This window comes from Gobius niger, assembly GCF_951799975.1.
Source record: "Gobius niger genome assembly, chromosome: 5".
Taxonomy (NCBI): Eukaryota; Metazoa; Chordata; class Actinopteri; order Gobiiformes; family Gobiidae; genus Gobius; species Gobius niger.
The window spans coordinates 14,412,779-14,428,195 of NC_136856.1; the positions used below are offsets into that span (position 1 = coordinate 14,412,779).

Below are 15,417 nucleotides of genomic sequence, written 5' to 3' on the forward strand. Positions count from 1 at the left end.
ACCTGACTTAAATCTGAAATGCTATCATCTGCTAGGCAAAATACTTTTTCTTTTTTATTTGATGAAAGTTTAGATCATAATTGAAGGCAACTTTGGATTATAAACAATTTAATATGTGGCTCTAGTGACACCATCCAGGTAATGTTAAGTTGCAGGTCGGTGAATGAGTGTGTCAAAAAAATACACATAACGAGGTCAAATGAAGAAAAACATAGCAAGGTATTTGTCTCATTTCACACTTTTCCAGATGCTTCAAGTTGCTTTACAATTCTGTGTGATATTCATTTGTCCAACACAGGTCTGGTGAGAGAAATAGCCACAGCTGTCCTGGGGTAGACTGATGGAAGAGATGCTGCCTATCTGCACTACTGGCCCCTGTGACAACACACACAGCAGTCAGTCAGGCCAGTATGTCTGAAAAGTGCTGCAGAGTGATTAAACATGTATTAACAAAGCAAAACTTGGGATTGAACGCCATGATTCTCAACACAAGCTGTACGAACCATTCTGCAAACGAATCAAGCTTTCACAAATCACTACAATCCATAATCGCTTCTCTCCACGAAGATTTTTTACAATACTTTTAGTGAGGTGTGCATGTTTGTAACCTAATTATTTTTGTAAATGTTTTATGACACATAGACTGCATTGTCAATCTTTTCAAACCCACCTCTTTGAACAACTGACAAATCATGTTTCTTTTTTCAGATTTCAAGGCTACGAAAAAAGTAAGGTAACACGGCAATGTTCAAAGACTCACAGTAAAAAAAAAACAGAAATAAATGAGTTGTGTGACATAATGCCCAACTAATGTCATCAGAAATGGCAAAAATTAGAAAAATAATGGTAAATGAAAGTGACTAATATGAAGTGACTTGGCTGCAATGAAAGGACTTGAAGGAAAACATAAACAGGGACATTGTGATGCATCACTTTTGGCGAGATCATAAACATGGAAAACTCTCATGAATAAATGTAAAGGAATTTAAAGGCAGAGAGATTTTAAAGATTTAATTTTCATACCTCAGAACACTCTTCTAAATCCCCAAAGACGTCCGAAAAGTCAGTGGGGCTTTTCCTCAGAGTCTGGTCTACAGGCAGCGTGTTGTCATTGTAGGACGAGACAAATTTAAAGTCACTTGTCCTGGATCCAGTTGTCATGTAGCCATCATAGTTGTAAGTGCTGCGTAAAGTTCCTGTGCCGTCAACATCTGCATAATTAGGAGGCAGATAACCACTGGGGATTGCAACTGCTCCATCAAACAACAGTCTGGGCTTCCTCCTGCGACAGAACCTCACACCCATGACAATAATAATGAAGGTGAGGAAAAATGTGGACACTGACACCAGTGCAATGATCAGATAGGATGTCAGCTTTGAGTCTCTCTCATCATAAGAAATGTCCTTGAGTTCAGGCACTTCAGCCAAGTTATCAGAGATCAGTAAATACATGGAGCAGGTGGCAGAGAGAGGAGGCTGTCCGTTATCCTTCACTGCCACAATAAGGTTCTGTTTCATGCTGTCAGATTCAGAGATGTCCCGCTGGGTCCTGATCTCTCCACTGTGGAGACCAATAGTAAAAAGTCCAGACTCGGTGGATTTGACTATGTGATAGGACAGCCAGGCGTTCTGTCCAGAGTCTGCGTCCACTGCTATCACTTTGGACACCAGAGAGCCTGCATGTGCAGCTTTAGGGACCAGTTCAGTCATGAAGGAGCTCCCCTCCGGGGTGGGGTACAGGATTTGGGGAGAGTTGTCGTTCACATCAGATATAAACACATTGACTGTCACGTTGCTGCTGAGTGGAGGAGACCCATTGTCTCTGGCCATCACATGGACTTTAAAACTCCTGAAGTGTTCATAATCAAAAGCCCTCACAGCATGGATCACCCCTGTGTCTCCATTTACAGATACATAGGAGGACACTGGGGCCCCGTTCACCTCACCAGGTAACAGAGAATAAACCACTGTCCCGTTCTGTCTCCAGTCTGGGTCTCGAGCAGCAACAGAACATAAAGTGGAGCCAGGTTTGTTGTTTTCAGTCACATATGCGCTGTAGGACTGCTCCTCAAACACAGGAGGGTTGTCATTGATGTCAGCTACAGTTAAGTGGACAGTTTTAGAGGAGGACAGAGGTGGAAAGCCCTCGTCAGTGGCAGTGATTGTAATGTTGTAATCAGACACTAGCTCACGGTCCAGCTGTTCTGTGGTCACTAGAGAATAATAGTTTTTAATGGACGGGACTAACTTGAAAGGGACACCAGTCTGAAGGGAGCAGTGGACCTGTCTGTTGTTCTCTGAGTCTCTGTCCTGCACATTAATGATGCCCACCACTGTACCAGGAAGAGTGTTTTCGGCTACAGAATCTGACAAGGATTTTAAACTGACCACAGGAGCATTATCATTCACATCAGTGACAGAAATAATGACTTTTCCATGAGAGGACAAACCTAATCCATCTTTAGCTATTATACGTATTTCAAATGACTTTTTTGCTTCATAGTCAACATTGCCAATAACTTTAATCTCTCCAGTTTTTGCATTTATGCTAAATGTCCTTTTAACGTCTTCAGTAACGTGTCCAAAATCATAACTCACATCGCCATTGACTCCTTCATCTGCATCAGCTGCACTCACAGTAACCACTACAGTGTCTAGTGGGGAGTTTTCAGGCAGACTGGCTTTATACACGGCCTGGTTAAACACAGGGGCGTTATCATTAGCATCCAACACAGTGACGTGTATGGCTACTGTCCCTGTTCTCTGAGGAGAGCCGCCATCCAAAGCTGTCAAAACCAAATCAAGTTCATCTTGTTTTTCACGATCTAATTCTTTATCAAGCACAAGCTCTATGGTATTTCCTGTGATCACTAAAACAAAATTATCATTCTTGTTTAGAGCATATTGTTGGACTGAATTCTGTCCCACGTCCGCGTCATGCGCCTCCTCAATCAAAAAGCGCGCACCTCTGACTGCAGACTCACGTATTTCTAGATTGATAATATCTCCTTTAAATTGCGGGGTGTTGTCGTTTATATCTTGAATGTGCACATTAACTCGGTGAAGCTCAAGAGGACTCTCGAGAACGAGCTCCCGTTTAACGACACACGACGCCCTCTCATCACAAAGCTCCTCTCGGTCAATTCTATCGGCAACAATCAGGTTTCCGTTCTCCACGTTTATGTCAAAGTAACGCTTCTCCGTCTCCTCGGCCTCAATGCGGGCTTTCCTGTGGCTTAGTTCACTGCTCTTCAGCCCCAAATCTTTAGCTATATTTCCAATAACCCATCCTCGTTTGGTTTCCTCCGGTAGGGAATAACTGACGTCTCCGCGTGCGGCTTGAATCCATGTAAAAATAAGCCAAAAGGCGCAGGTTATCCTTAATAATACCATCGTACCACGACTACGCGTGAGATCTACCACACTTCAATAACGGTCTGCAATCCCAGCACTCAGTTTTTCTGTCACATGCAAATGCTGAAGCAAGAGCAGCTACGACAAAGGTCCGTCCCATTAACTGGCAAATAGCGCCACCGTGAGCTTAAGCAATGATTTGATTTTACATTTTTGCATTTTTCTTTTACATTAGGGTGGAAAAACGTTCGATCCAACTCAATTCAATTTTTTTTTAATTCATTTATATACTTAGAAAAAAAAAAAAAAAAAAAACAACTATGATTAGGCTAATCATAAAAGTGTAATGGGTTTATCATTTTTTTGTTATAGGGAGTGTGCACTTTTTTCGTCTACAGTAAGAATAAGAATGGTAATCATTTTTTTTAATTTTTTTTTTTATATCTTTTTGCAATAGGAAATATACCTTAGCCTACAGAGAAACATGGTTCTGCACAATATGACTGAATGTGTCTCATGGTCAGACAGTTTTCACTGCTTAGATAATGTGGGCATGAAGTCAGAGAAGTGGTCAATTGCTCATGAAAAAAAATTGCAAGTTAGCATTGAACTATTGTTCAGACAATAAAATAAGTTTTAACATTTCCAAACGTTGGTTGCTGTCATTGGTCACAAAAGCAACCAATAATCTCAGCCAGGCTAAAACTCACACAATCACATGTGAAAGTTGTCTTCAAACACAATCTATAGCTTTCCTTAATGTATTAAAGTGTGTTTGTTTTTTGCTGGATTGCTGCTTTATTTTATGTTGCATTACCATGACAAAAATAATACATTAAATGAAATGAAAACTTATGTCTCAAATACAATCATCTGCTCAGTGAAATATGTTTTATTTTTTATTTGATGGAACTTTAGGCCATAATTGAAGGCCACTTTGGATTTAAACAATTTAATATGTGGCTCTAGTGATACCATCCAGGTAATGTTTATTTGCAGGTCAGTGAACGAGAGTGTCAAAAAATACACAAAACAAAGTCAACTTAAAATAATGAAAAATATAATAAGATATTTATCTTATTTCACACTTTTCCAGATGCTCCAAGTTGCCTTACATTTCTATGTGATATTAATTTAAGTCCAAAACAGTTGTGGTGGGCTATAGCCACAGCTGTCCTGGGGTAGACTGATGGAAGACATGCTGCCTATCTGCACTACTGGCTTCTGTGACAGCACACACAGCACTCAGTCAGACCAGTATGTCCTAAAATTGCTGCAGAGTGATTAAACATTTATTAACAAAGCAAAACTTGGGATTGAACGACATGATTCTCAACACAAGCTGTACGACCCATTCTGCAAACGAATCAAGCTTTCACAAAATACTATAATCCATAATCGCTTCTGTCCACAACGATTTTTTACAAAACTTAAAGTGAGGTTTGAATGTTTGTCACTTAATTATTTTTTTGAAGTTTTGTGTTGTGACGCAAAGGAGACTGCAGTGTCAGTCATTTCAAATCCACCTCTTTGGACCTTTGACAAAGTATGTTTCTTTTTTCAGATTTCCAGGCTGCCAAAAAATTAAGGTACAACGGAAATGTTCAAAGACTACAGTAAAAAAAAAAAAAAAATTAGTTGTGTGACATAATGCCCAACTAATGTCATCGGAGAGTAACCTGGCTAACGCAATGCTGCCGTGTGCGCTCGAATCATTTTGAACTGCACAACAGCCTGGGGACCATGGCCGAAATTTTCGCATGGATTTGGGGACCAATCACAGAACGAGGGGGGACGGCAAGATGATGACGAGCTACTCGATATACGGAAGCATGTAGTTTATTTACGGATTTAAAAAAAAAAGTTTAATTACGGATCAAACATGACAGCAGCAGACGCAACGCTATTTTTCAATCAAGCTTTAGGCCGTGTTCTAAATAATTTAGCTCAAAAGTTTACAGTGGGTACGTCATACGTCATCTCTTACGATGATGCGATTGGCTGTGGCTACGTGCAGACGCATGATAGACATTCGTAGCGCCCAATAAACCACACCTCTCCTACGAGAAAATGAATTGGTGGTCCCCAGACTAGATATAACTTGTGATTTTAGTCTGGCGTTAGCCAGGCTAATCAGAGAGTGCACAATATGAGAAAAAAGCTGGTAAATGAAATTTCAAAATGATTGTGAAAAATATGAAGTCACTTGGCTACAATGAAAGGACTTAAAGGAAAACGTAAAAAAGGGACATTGTGATGCAAAGCTTTTGGTGAAATCATAAACATGGAAAATTCTTATGAATAAATGTAAAGGAATGTAAAGAGAGTTTGTAAAGATTTACTTTTCATACCTCAGAACACTCTTCTAAATCCCCAAAGACGTCAGAAAAGTCAGTTGGGCTTTTCCTCAGAGTCTGGTCTACAGGCAGCGTGTTGTCATTGTAGGACGAGACAAATTTAAAGTCACTTGTCCTGGATCCAGTTGTCATGTAGCCATCATAGTTGTAAGTGCTGCGTAAAGTTCCTGTGCCGTCAACATCTGCATAATTAGGAGGCAGATAACCACTGGGGATTGCAACTGCTCCATCAAACAACAGTCTGGGCTTCCTCCTGCGACAGAACCTCACACCCATGACAATAATAATGAAGGTGAGGAAAAATGTGGACACTGACACCAGTGCAATGATCAGATAGGATGTCAGCTTTGAGTCTCTCTCATCGTAAGAAATGTCCTTGAGTTCAGGCACTTCAGCCAAGTTATCAGAGATCAGTAAATACATGGAGCAGGTGGCAGAGAGAGGAGGCTGTCCGTTATCCTTCACTGCCACAATAAGGTTCTGTTTCATGCTGTCAGATTCAGAGATGTCCCGCTGGGTCCTGATTTCTCCACTGTGGAGACCAATAGTAAAAAGTCCAGACTCAGTGGATTTGACTATGTGATAGGACAGCCAGGCGTTCTGTCCAGAGTCTGCGTCCACTGCTATCACTTTGGACACCAGAGAGCCTGCATGTGCAGCTTTAGGGACCAGTTCAGTCATGAAGGAGTTCCCCTCCGGGGTGGGGTAGAGGATTTGAGGAGAGTTGTCGTTCACATCAGATATAAACACATTGACTGTCACGTTGCTGCTGAGTGGAGGAGACCCATTGTCTCTGGCCATCACATGGACTTTAAAACTCCTGAAGTGTTCATAGTCAAAAGCCCTCACAGCATGGATCACCCCTGTGTCTCCATTTACAGACACATAGGAGGACACTGGGGCCCCGTTCACCTCACCAGGTAACAGAGAATAAACCACTGTCCCGTTCTGTCTCCAGTCTGGGTCTCGAGCAGCAACAGAACATAAAGTGGAGCCAGGTTTGTTGTTTTCAGTCACATATGCGCTGTAGGACAGCTCCTCAAACACAGGAGGGTTGTCATTGATGTCAGCTACAGTTAAGTGGACAGTTTTAGAGGAGGACAGAGGTGGAGAGCCCTCGTCAGTGGCAGTGATTGTAATGTTGTAATCAGACACTAGCTCACGGTCCAGCTGTTCTGTGGTCACTAGAGAATAATAGTTTTTAATGGAAGGGACTAACTTGAAAGGGACACCAGTCTGAAGGGAGCAGCGGACCTGTCTGTTGTTCTCTGAGTCTCTGTCCTGCACATTAATGATGCCCACCTCTGTACCAGGAGGGGTGTTTTCTGCTACAGAATCTGACAAGGATTTTAAACTGACCACAGGAGCATTATCATTCACATCAGTGACAGAAATTATTACTTTTCCAACAGAGGACAAACCTAATCCATCTTTAGCTTTAACGCGTATTTCAAATGAGGGTTTGGCTTCAAAGTCAACATTGCCAATAACTTTAATCTCTCCAGTTTTTGCATTTATACTAAATGTCCTTTTAACATCTTCAGTGACGTGTCCAAAATCATAACTCACATCACCATTGACTCCTTTATCTGCATCAGCTGCACTCACAGTAACCACTACAGTGTCTAGTGGGGAGTTTTCAGGCAGACTGGCTTTATACATGGCCTGGTTAAACACAGGGGCGTTATCATTAGCATCCAACACAGTGACGTGTATGGCTACTGTCCCTGTTCTCTGAGGAGAGCCGCCATCCAAAGCTGTCAAAACCAAATCAATGTCATCTTGTTTTTCACGATCTAATTCTTTATCAAGCACCAGCTCTATGGTATTTCCTGTGATCACTAAAACAAAATGATCATTCTTGTTCAGAGCATATTGTTGGACAGAATTCTGTCCCACATCCGCGTCATGCGCCTCCTCAATGAAAAAGCGCGCACCTCTGTCTGCAGACTCACGTATTTCAAGATTAATAATATCTTCGTTAAATTTGGGGGTGTTGTCGTTTATATCTTGAATGTGCACATTAACTCGATGAAGCTCAAGAGGACTCTCCAGAACGAGCTCCCGTTTAACGACACACGACGCCCTCTCATCACAAAGCTCCTCTCGGTCAATTCTGTCGGCAACAATCAGGTTTCCGTTCTCCACGTTTATGTCCAAGTAACGCTTCTCCGTCTCCTCGGCCTCAATGCGGGCTTTCCTTTGGCTTAGTTCACCGCTCTTCAACCCCAAATCTTTAGCTATATTTCCAATAATCCATCCTCGTTTGGTTTCCTCCGGTAGGGAATAACTGACGTCTCCGCGTGCGGCTTGAATCCATATAAAAATAAGCCAAAACGCGCAGGTTTTCTGTAAATATACCATCGTCTACCGTGTTCCGAGCATACGCGTATAAACACGCAACAATGGTCTGCACGTTTTCACAAATCAGAGAGCTGAAGAATGTAGACTCTTATAGCTCCGTCTGACCAGTTGTTTCATAAACTGGCAAGTAGCGCCACCGTGAGCTCAACCGCAAAAGTGGCTTTTGAGTATTAAGCAAGAGTGTTACCAGAGGTGGTTACGGCAGCCAAAATAATTAAACCAGGTTAGAGTTACATTACTTTAAAATATCTAGAAGGAAAATGTAGTAAGTAAACCAAATAATTACTCCCCTAAAAGGGAAAAAAAGTGCTTGGTGAAAATACTACTTGCGTAATTTGAGTTTGAAGTCACTGCCTCAGCGTAAAAGTCTGACTTATGTTTCAGTATTGACATCAATTATGAAAAAAATAACGTAAAAATCCTAATATTTTATTTTTTTAAGATAACGTCATAATAAATAAGTAGAAATAATCCTGATGAATTAAGCACACAAAATATATCAATATTATGCTTCGACTCTAAGCTTTCGCCAATTTACTCAAAATGGAATGAGTATGAGTATTCAATGTAAAGTTACTCAAATAGAAGCAAAAACAATAGTAATGTATGCCAAAACGTCTCTGATAAGTAAGAAGTAGAGTTACTTCACATAAAGTATGCATGTAAATGAGTAAATATAAGTGAGTTCTACCCACCTCTGCTATAAAATATTACTCATGGAGAAGTCAAGCATTGTGACATACGTAGGCATAAGAAATAATTTGAGCAAAAATGATCCCTAATGTCATACAGCGGATCATTTATGTTTCTGTAACACGAGGCCACGGATTAATGTTATGACACTCAAAACATATAAACTCATAAACCACTGTTGCCTTGCCCACTCCCAGCCCACAACAATGCATGCACTTGAGGTGATTTTTTTTTTTTTTGCAATAAAAAGATCCACAATGTATTAAATGCTTGTATTCTTGTCTATTTGAGTCAAACGTTTTGAAGTATGACTTTATAATAGGTATCTTTATCTGCCATAACGCTGAAGTAAGCAACCTCGGCTGACACCTAAAAAAGAAGCTAATCTACCATGTAAGTAAAAGATACGATCATTTAAAAGTCGACCTTCAAATTATGATACAAACATGGAAACAAATAAAAAAAATAATATACATAGCTTGTCAACAATAAAAAAAAGTGAGTTTTCACTCTAGGCTTAAACTGTCCACATCTATGGACACGTTTCTGAATCATTCATTACGGAGGCAACAGATCAGATGAAACCATGTCACATCACTTCAAAACTATTCACTGTATTTAAAACCAGAAAAAAACATTATATTATGGCAAACGGAGCTGACAACTAAGAAGACTGTGACAAATCACCTGATGAGGTTTATTTATTTATTTTTTGCTTTTAGTTTCCAGTGGGATATGATAGTATTTCACGTTTAAATAAATACATGATTATTCGGAGAGTCACATGATTTTGATTAAACACAAATGTGCAGAGGGGGCACTTTTAGTTTGTTTCAGATTTTCCCTCAGAGCCCCAATCAGTGGCAAACACCGTTAGAAACAGGTTGAGTGAATAAAGCTTGCACTACAGTGAAATGCAATGTAAAAACTGCACTGTGATGCAATTAAAATAAGTTAGATTGAAAAAGAATGTTGTAATTTCCATTGGCGAAACACTCAGGGATGTTCACAAATTAACAATTTGAGCACAACCAAATGAACAAAGATGTAAGACTTATTCAATAATGAAAATAGTATTGCATAAATAAGGCACAAATATTAAAAAAGAAAGCGATGACAAGCTCAGAGGAGATTGAGGACAATTGGATAAACTAATGGACCCTATTAGTTTTTATTGTTATCAAATTCAGCTCAATTTCTGAAACATGTCACTCAGAGGTTAATGGCACAACTTTATTTCTACTATCATCAGCCACCTTTTTGTAGTAGAATATTTCAAACAAAATGATCTGGAATTTTAATATTGTCTTTACTCGCACTAAACGTTGTCAAAGCACTTCAGTCTTGCCACTATCTATCAATCAAAGACTCAAGCGACAAAAATGCTGATAGAAAAAACTATATAATTAGAAAATAAAAAACAGTCTTAAATGAAACCAAGTCTGCAGCAGCACCAGACTGAACAGCCTCTAGACATGGCCTGACGGAGAAACTGATCCAGGTCAGCCGGGATTCCAAAAGTTCAATACCACTTTTTTACAACATTGTAATCAAAATATCATGTTGTGGCGTATGACTCAAAACTTATCCAAAACGCCACGGTAGGCTAAGGCAAGGGGGGTTTGAACACTGATGACGCGCAGTCAGAACAATTGCACAGCTTACGAGGGTTTATTTTGTTATCGTAACATGAGTCAAAACAGGCACTTACATAGAACGAGGATGTAAGCTACTGGAATGCCAAACCTCAACAAGAAAGTGCAAATCTTTCTTGATGTGAAAAGACGGTACAGTTAACAGAAAGTTTCTCCCCAAGCTCACCCCACCGCCATGATGCAGGTCCAGCACAAACACACAGCTCAGGTGAGCGCACGCACTCAAAAGTAAACCACTCCCACGGTGCCACCAATCACCGTGGTGCAGAAGCACGTGAAACGATGCGCGTGCACATACCCACTCACGCCATTCATACATAGGAGAAACCACCAAAACCCCTGTATGGCTCCTACATATCATTATATATTAAAAAGTTATATCATAACTTTCTTACCAGTTTGCCTCAAATTCAAATATCAAATATTCAAAATCATGCTCACAAACAAAGAAACACACAAGGACAATTGTCCTATTGGTCTGTTACCACCTCACATTACACATCTAAAAGGGTTATATTTGACCGTAGAGGTACTGGATGATGGTTATCTGATGAATGATCTTATTATCACCAAATGAGTGTCAGTTTTAGTGACGCATGTTTTACAAATTGCACAAACATATCTGCTACATCAATGAAAACTTTCCAAAAGTGTCTCAAAGCCTTTATGATAAGAGAGAGATCCATCAAAGGCAATCTTAGGAACAGTAAGTAAGATCCTTCATGCCCACAGCTGTCAGACTGTACATGTGCAGTGTAAATAATTCATGTGCAATAACTTTTATGCAAAATCACAAACAACCTCTGTATCAATGCTGCTTTATCAATTACCGGCAATACGTAAACCTTTCACTGCCAAAGTTGAAATTTTGATACTTTGTATTCTGTAGTCTGTTCTAATTTGATCATTTATATGTTTTGCCCCTTTAAAAGCTTTGTTAGTCCTTGTACATGAAGTACCTTTATTATTACTATTTTTTTTTGTACATTATCCTGTTCTTCTTTGATTCTTTGATTATTCACCCCCACCCCATTCCCCTGAATGTTCTTGAGAGCTAAAGTAAAAAGTGAACATCTGAGATTTCAGTGTTATGTTGCAAAAATTCAGTGCAATAAGAAAGATATTAAGATGATTACTAAGATTTAAGGCTCCGTTTAAGAAAACATTTCTAGAAAGATGTAATGTTTGTCTCTACTGCATTATTTTTTTATAAATATATTCATTCTGTGTACTCAAGAGCAAAACACTGATCCCCATATGCTGATGTCATATGAGGTGGTGATTTAGGTGATTTATGTGTATAAAGTCTGTTAAGATAGCCAGAAAACAGAAAGGTCATGTTGTTTATAAATCATATTTCCATACCTCAGAACACTCTTCTAAATCCCCAAAGACGTCAGAAAAGTCAGTGGGGCGTTTCCTCAGAGTCTGGTCTACAGGCAGCGTGCTGTCGTTGTAGGACGAGACAAATTTAAAGTCACTTGTCCTGGATCCAGTTGTCATGTAGCCATCATAGTTGTAAGTGCTGCGTAAAGTTCCTGTGCCGTCAACATCTGCATAATTAGGAGGCAGATAACCACTGGGGATTGCAACTGCTCCATCAAACAACAGTCTGGGCTTCCTCCTGCGACAGAACCTCACACCCATGACAATAATAATGAAGGTGAGGAAAAATGTGGACACTGACACCAGTGCAATGATCAGATAGGATGTCAGCTTTGAGTCTCTCTCATCATAAGAAATGTCCTTGAGTTCAGGCACTTCAGCCAAGTTATCAGAGATCAGTAGATACATGGAGCAGGTGGCAGAGAGAGTAGGCTGTCCATTATCCTTCACTGCCACAATAAGGTTCTGTTTCATGCTGTCAGATTCCGAGATGTCCCGCTGGGTCCTGATCTCACCACTGTGGAGACCAATAGTAAAAAGCCCAGGCTCAGTGGATTTGACTATGTGATAGGACAGCCAGGCGTTCTGTCCAGAGTCTGCGTCCACTGCTATCACTTTGGACACCAGAGAGCCTGCATGTGCAGCTTTAGGGACCAGTTCAGTCATGAAGGAGTTCCCCTCCGGGGTGGGGTACAGGATTTGAGGAGAGTTGTCGTTCACATCAGATATAAACACATTGACTGTCACATTGCTGCTGAGTGGAGGAGACCCATTGTCTCTGGCCATCACATGGACTTTAAAACTCCGGAAGTGTTCATAATCAAAAGCCCTCACAGCATGGATCACCCCTGTGTCTCCATTTACAGATACATAGGAGGACACTGGGGCCCCGTTCACCTCACCAGGTAACAGAGAATAAACCACTGTCCCGTTCTGTCTCCAGTCTGGGTCTCGAGCAGCAACAGAACATAAAGTGGAGCCAGGTTTGTTGTTTTCAGTCACATATGCGCTGTAGGACTGCTCCTCAAACACAGGAGGGTTGTCATTGATGTCAGCTACAGTTAAGTGGACAGTTTTAGAGGAGGACAGAGGTGGAGAGCCCTCGTCAGTGGCAGTGATTGTAATGTTGTAATCAGACACTAGCTCACGGTCCAGCTGTTCTGTGGTCACTAGAGAATAATAGTTTTTAATGGAAGGGACTAACTTGAAAGCGACACCAGTCTGAAGGGAACAGCGGACCTGTCTGTTGTTCTCTGAGTCTCTGTCCTGCACATTAATGATGCCCACCTCTGAACCAGGTGACATATTCTCTGGGATCTGATTGGTCAGAGACTTCAAGTTAATAACAGGAGCATTGTCGTTAACATCAGTAATATCTATTATTAACGTTGTATATGAGACCAGCCCTAAGCCATCTTTGGCACTAATTTGCATTTCATAGGAAGATGATTTTTCATAATCAATATCACCAGAGACAGTCACCTCTCCTGATTTAGAATTAATCAAAAAGGCATTATTGATTTCATCAGATAAGTGGTCAAATTCATACATAATATCGCTGTTCAAACCCTCGTCAGCGTCAGTTGCAGTCACTGTAATAACCAGTGTATCTGGAGGAGAGTTTTCTGGGAGACTCGCTTTATACACAGTCTGACTAAACACTGGCGCATTATCATTAGCATCAAGAACAGTGACTTGGATGACTACTGTGCCTGATCTCTGAGGAGAGCCGCCATCAAACGCAGTCAACACCAGACTGAGTTCTTTACTACTTTCTCTGTCTAATTCTTTGTCTAAAACTAACTCGCAGTATTTCCGCTTGGCAGAGTTTGAATTTACATTCAGCTTAAAATGGTCGTTTTGTTGAAGGGTGTAGCCCTGAACAGCGTTTTCTCCTATGTCTCCATCATGCGCTTCACCAACAACAAACCTGGCGCCTTTTACAGCTGATTCTTGAATTTCAAGTTTAACTGAATCCTCCTTAAATTGTGGCGCGTTGTCATTTATGTCTTGCACGCGGATAGTAAAGCGATGCGTCTCTAAAGGGTTTTCCAGCACGAGCTCCTGTTTCAGAATACATGAAGTCTTCTTCGCACAAAGGCCCTCTCTGTCAATCCTCTCCTGAAACACCAGCTCTCCCGTGTTGAGGTTCACACTGCAGTACTGGACGCTGTTGTCCTCGGAGTCAACGCGCGCCCTGCGAGCAGACAATCTGCCCACATCAAGTCCAATATCCTTCGCGATATTTCCAATCACAGATCCACGTTTCATCTCCTCATGGACAGAGTAGCTCTGGTCAGCACTGATGGGCTGAAAAGCCAAAAGAATAATCCCAAAGGCGCATAATACCACATATCCACGGTTGGCCATTTTGCATTGACTGGTGAGAGATGCTCTAAAAAGTCAGCGAAACCCCACAGTCCAGAGGAATATTCACCGAAGTCTGTAACCCTCGTGCATCCGCAAAAAAGAATTACAACGACTGGCAAAGCAGGGAGGAGAATTTAAGCGCTGCGCGGTTCACTGGTGAACACTGACACCAAGAGTGGGTTTGAATGAACAGCAAGCCGCTTCCCTCATAATTATTATTTGTTCATGTTTGTTTTTTTAATGTATGACTTAATAACACTCAAATCAGTTCATACACAAAAGGGAAACATATAGGCCAAGGCTCTTGAAGCAAGGCACGATTCTAATTTTCAGTTGTTATCGCTGTGAAGAACAACAGGCATTTTTCTTGGTGGAATAATCTCTTTTAGAAATGTAGATTACATTATTATTATTATTATTATTATTATTATTATTATTATTATTATTATTATTATTATTATTATTATTATTATCATCATCGAAAAGTACTCTAGATAATCAAGGAGAGGCTGTTTTCCGCGAGTAAAACACAATGAAATACACACACATGTAGTTCTACTCTCATTTAAAGTTCAAGTTTGAAAATAAAAAAGGTACAATTTAAAATCAATCTGTCGAATTTTTCGAAGTTTTATTTTCTACAAATGCACACAGCCAGGAGGGAAAATTATACTTGTCAAGAGGGTTGTGTCATTACCGCTCGTTTGAAAAGATATTGTTTCGAAAAACACTAAATGCCATTATCTTTTTATTTGTTTTATTTATTTATTTTTTTGATTTTTTTAACCTCGTGTGAAAAACAGAGAGGACAGAGCAATCGCTGTTTGCGTATTTCTGTGTTGCAGTCTCGCTGAAACCAAAGTCGTTGCTTCTGCACTGGTCACGAAAACATCAGCATTCTTCACCCTCACCTCGTCTACAAGAGGTCGTGCTTGCGAGTTGCGGCAGTGGTGCTTTTTGTGCGCCGACGCCTCGTGGCTCAATGCGTGCCAATATAAGCAATGCAACTTCTTTCGCCCCTTAAAGACGTTTCTTCCTCGACTCATTTACGCTGACTATCACATCCTGACACAAACGGCAGCTGCTGTCTGCACTCACGTCCCCATTGACGGAAGATTGGCTTATTCTTTGCTTTATCTATAACGCAGTCATAAAAGTCCATATATGTGCATCTTTTACGCACAGAGGTCTCTTTCAAAGCGGAATGGGAACGTTGAAATAATTAGGATCGAAAATGC

General features: G+C 40.6%; 4 protein-coding genes across 11 annotated transcripts in view; all 4 read right to left on the reverse strand.

Moving 5' to 3' along the window:
* The window catches only part of LOC306963728 (protocadherin gamma-C5-like), a 237,339-nt gene that overhangs the window by 209,269 nt on the left and 12,653 nt on the right, over positions 1 to 15,417 (reverse strand). For 2 of the 8 annotated variants that reach the window (XM_079557394.1, XM_079557386.1), the window contains exon 1: positions 1,024 to 3,430. The exons of 4 other annotated variants lie outside the window; for them this stretch is intronic. In XM_079557394.1, coding sequence (XP_079413520.1) covers positions 1,024 to 3,393 — 2,370 coding nt within the window. In that variant the 5' untranslated portion in view covers positions 3,394 to 3,430. Of the gene's footprint in view, positions 1 to 1,023; positions 3,431 to 5,705; positions 8,111 to 15,417 lie in introns of those variants that run through there. 2 more of the 8 variants (XM_079557387.1, XM_079557395.1) reach the window with 2 other exon arrangements.
* The window catches only part of LOC306963747 (protocadherin beta-16-like), a 199,545-nt gene that overhangs the window by 167,219 nt on the left and 16,909 nt on the right, over positions 1 to 15,417 (reverse strand). The window lies entirely within an intron of this gene.
* LOC306963757 (protocadherin gamma-A11-like) overlaps positions 1 to 15,417 on the reverse strand; it is a 91,492-nt gene that overhangs the window by 34,914 nt on the left and 41,161 nt on the right. The gene's annotated exons all lie outside the window — the stretch shown is intronic.
* LOC306963480 (protocadherin beta-15-like) lies at positions 11,768 to 14,392 on the reverse strand (the record flags this gene model as incomplete). The annotated part of the gene is made up of 1 exon (XM_079557051.1): positions 11,768 to 14,392. The coding sequence occupies exon 1, from the start codon at positions 14,177 to 14,179 to the stop codon at positions 11,768 to 11,770; it is 2,412 nt and encodes an 803-aa protein (XP_079413177.1). The 5' UTR covers positions 14,180 to 14,392.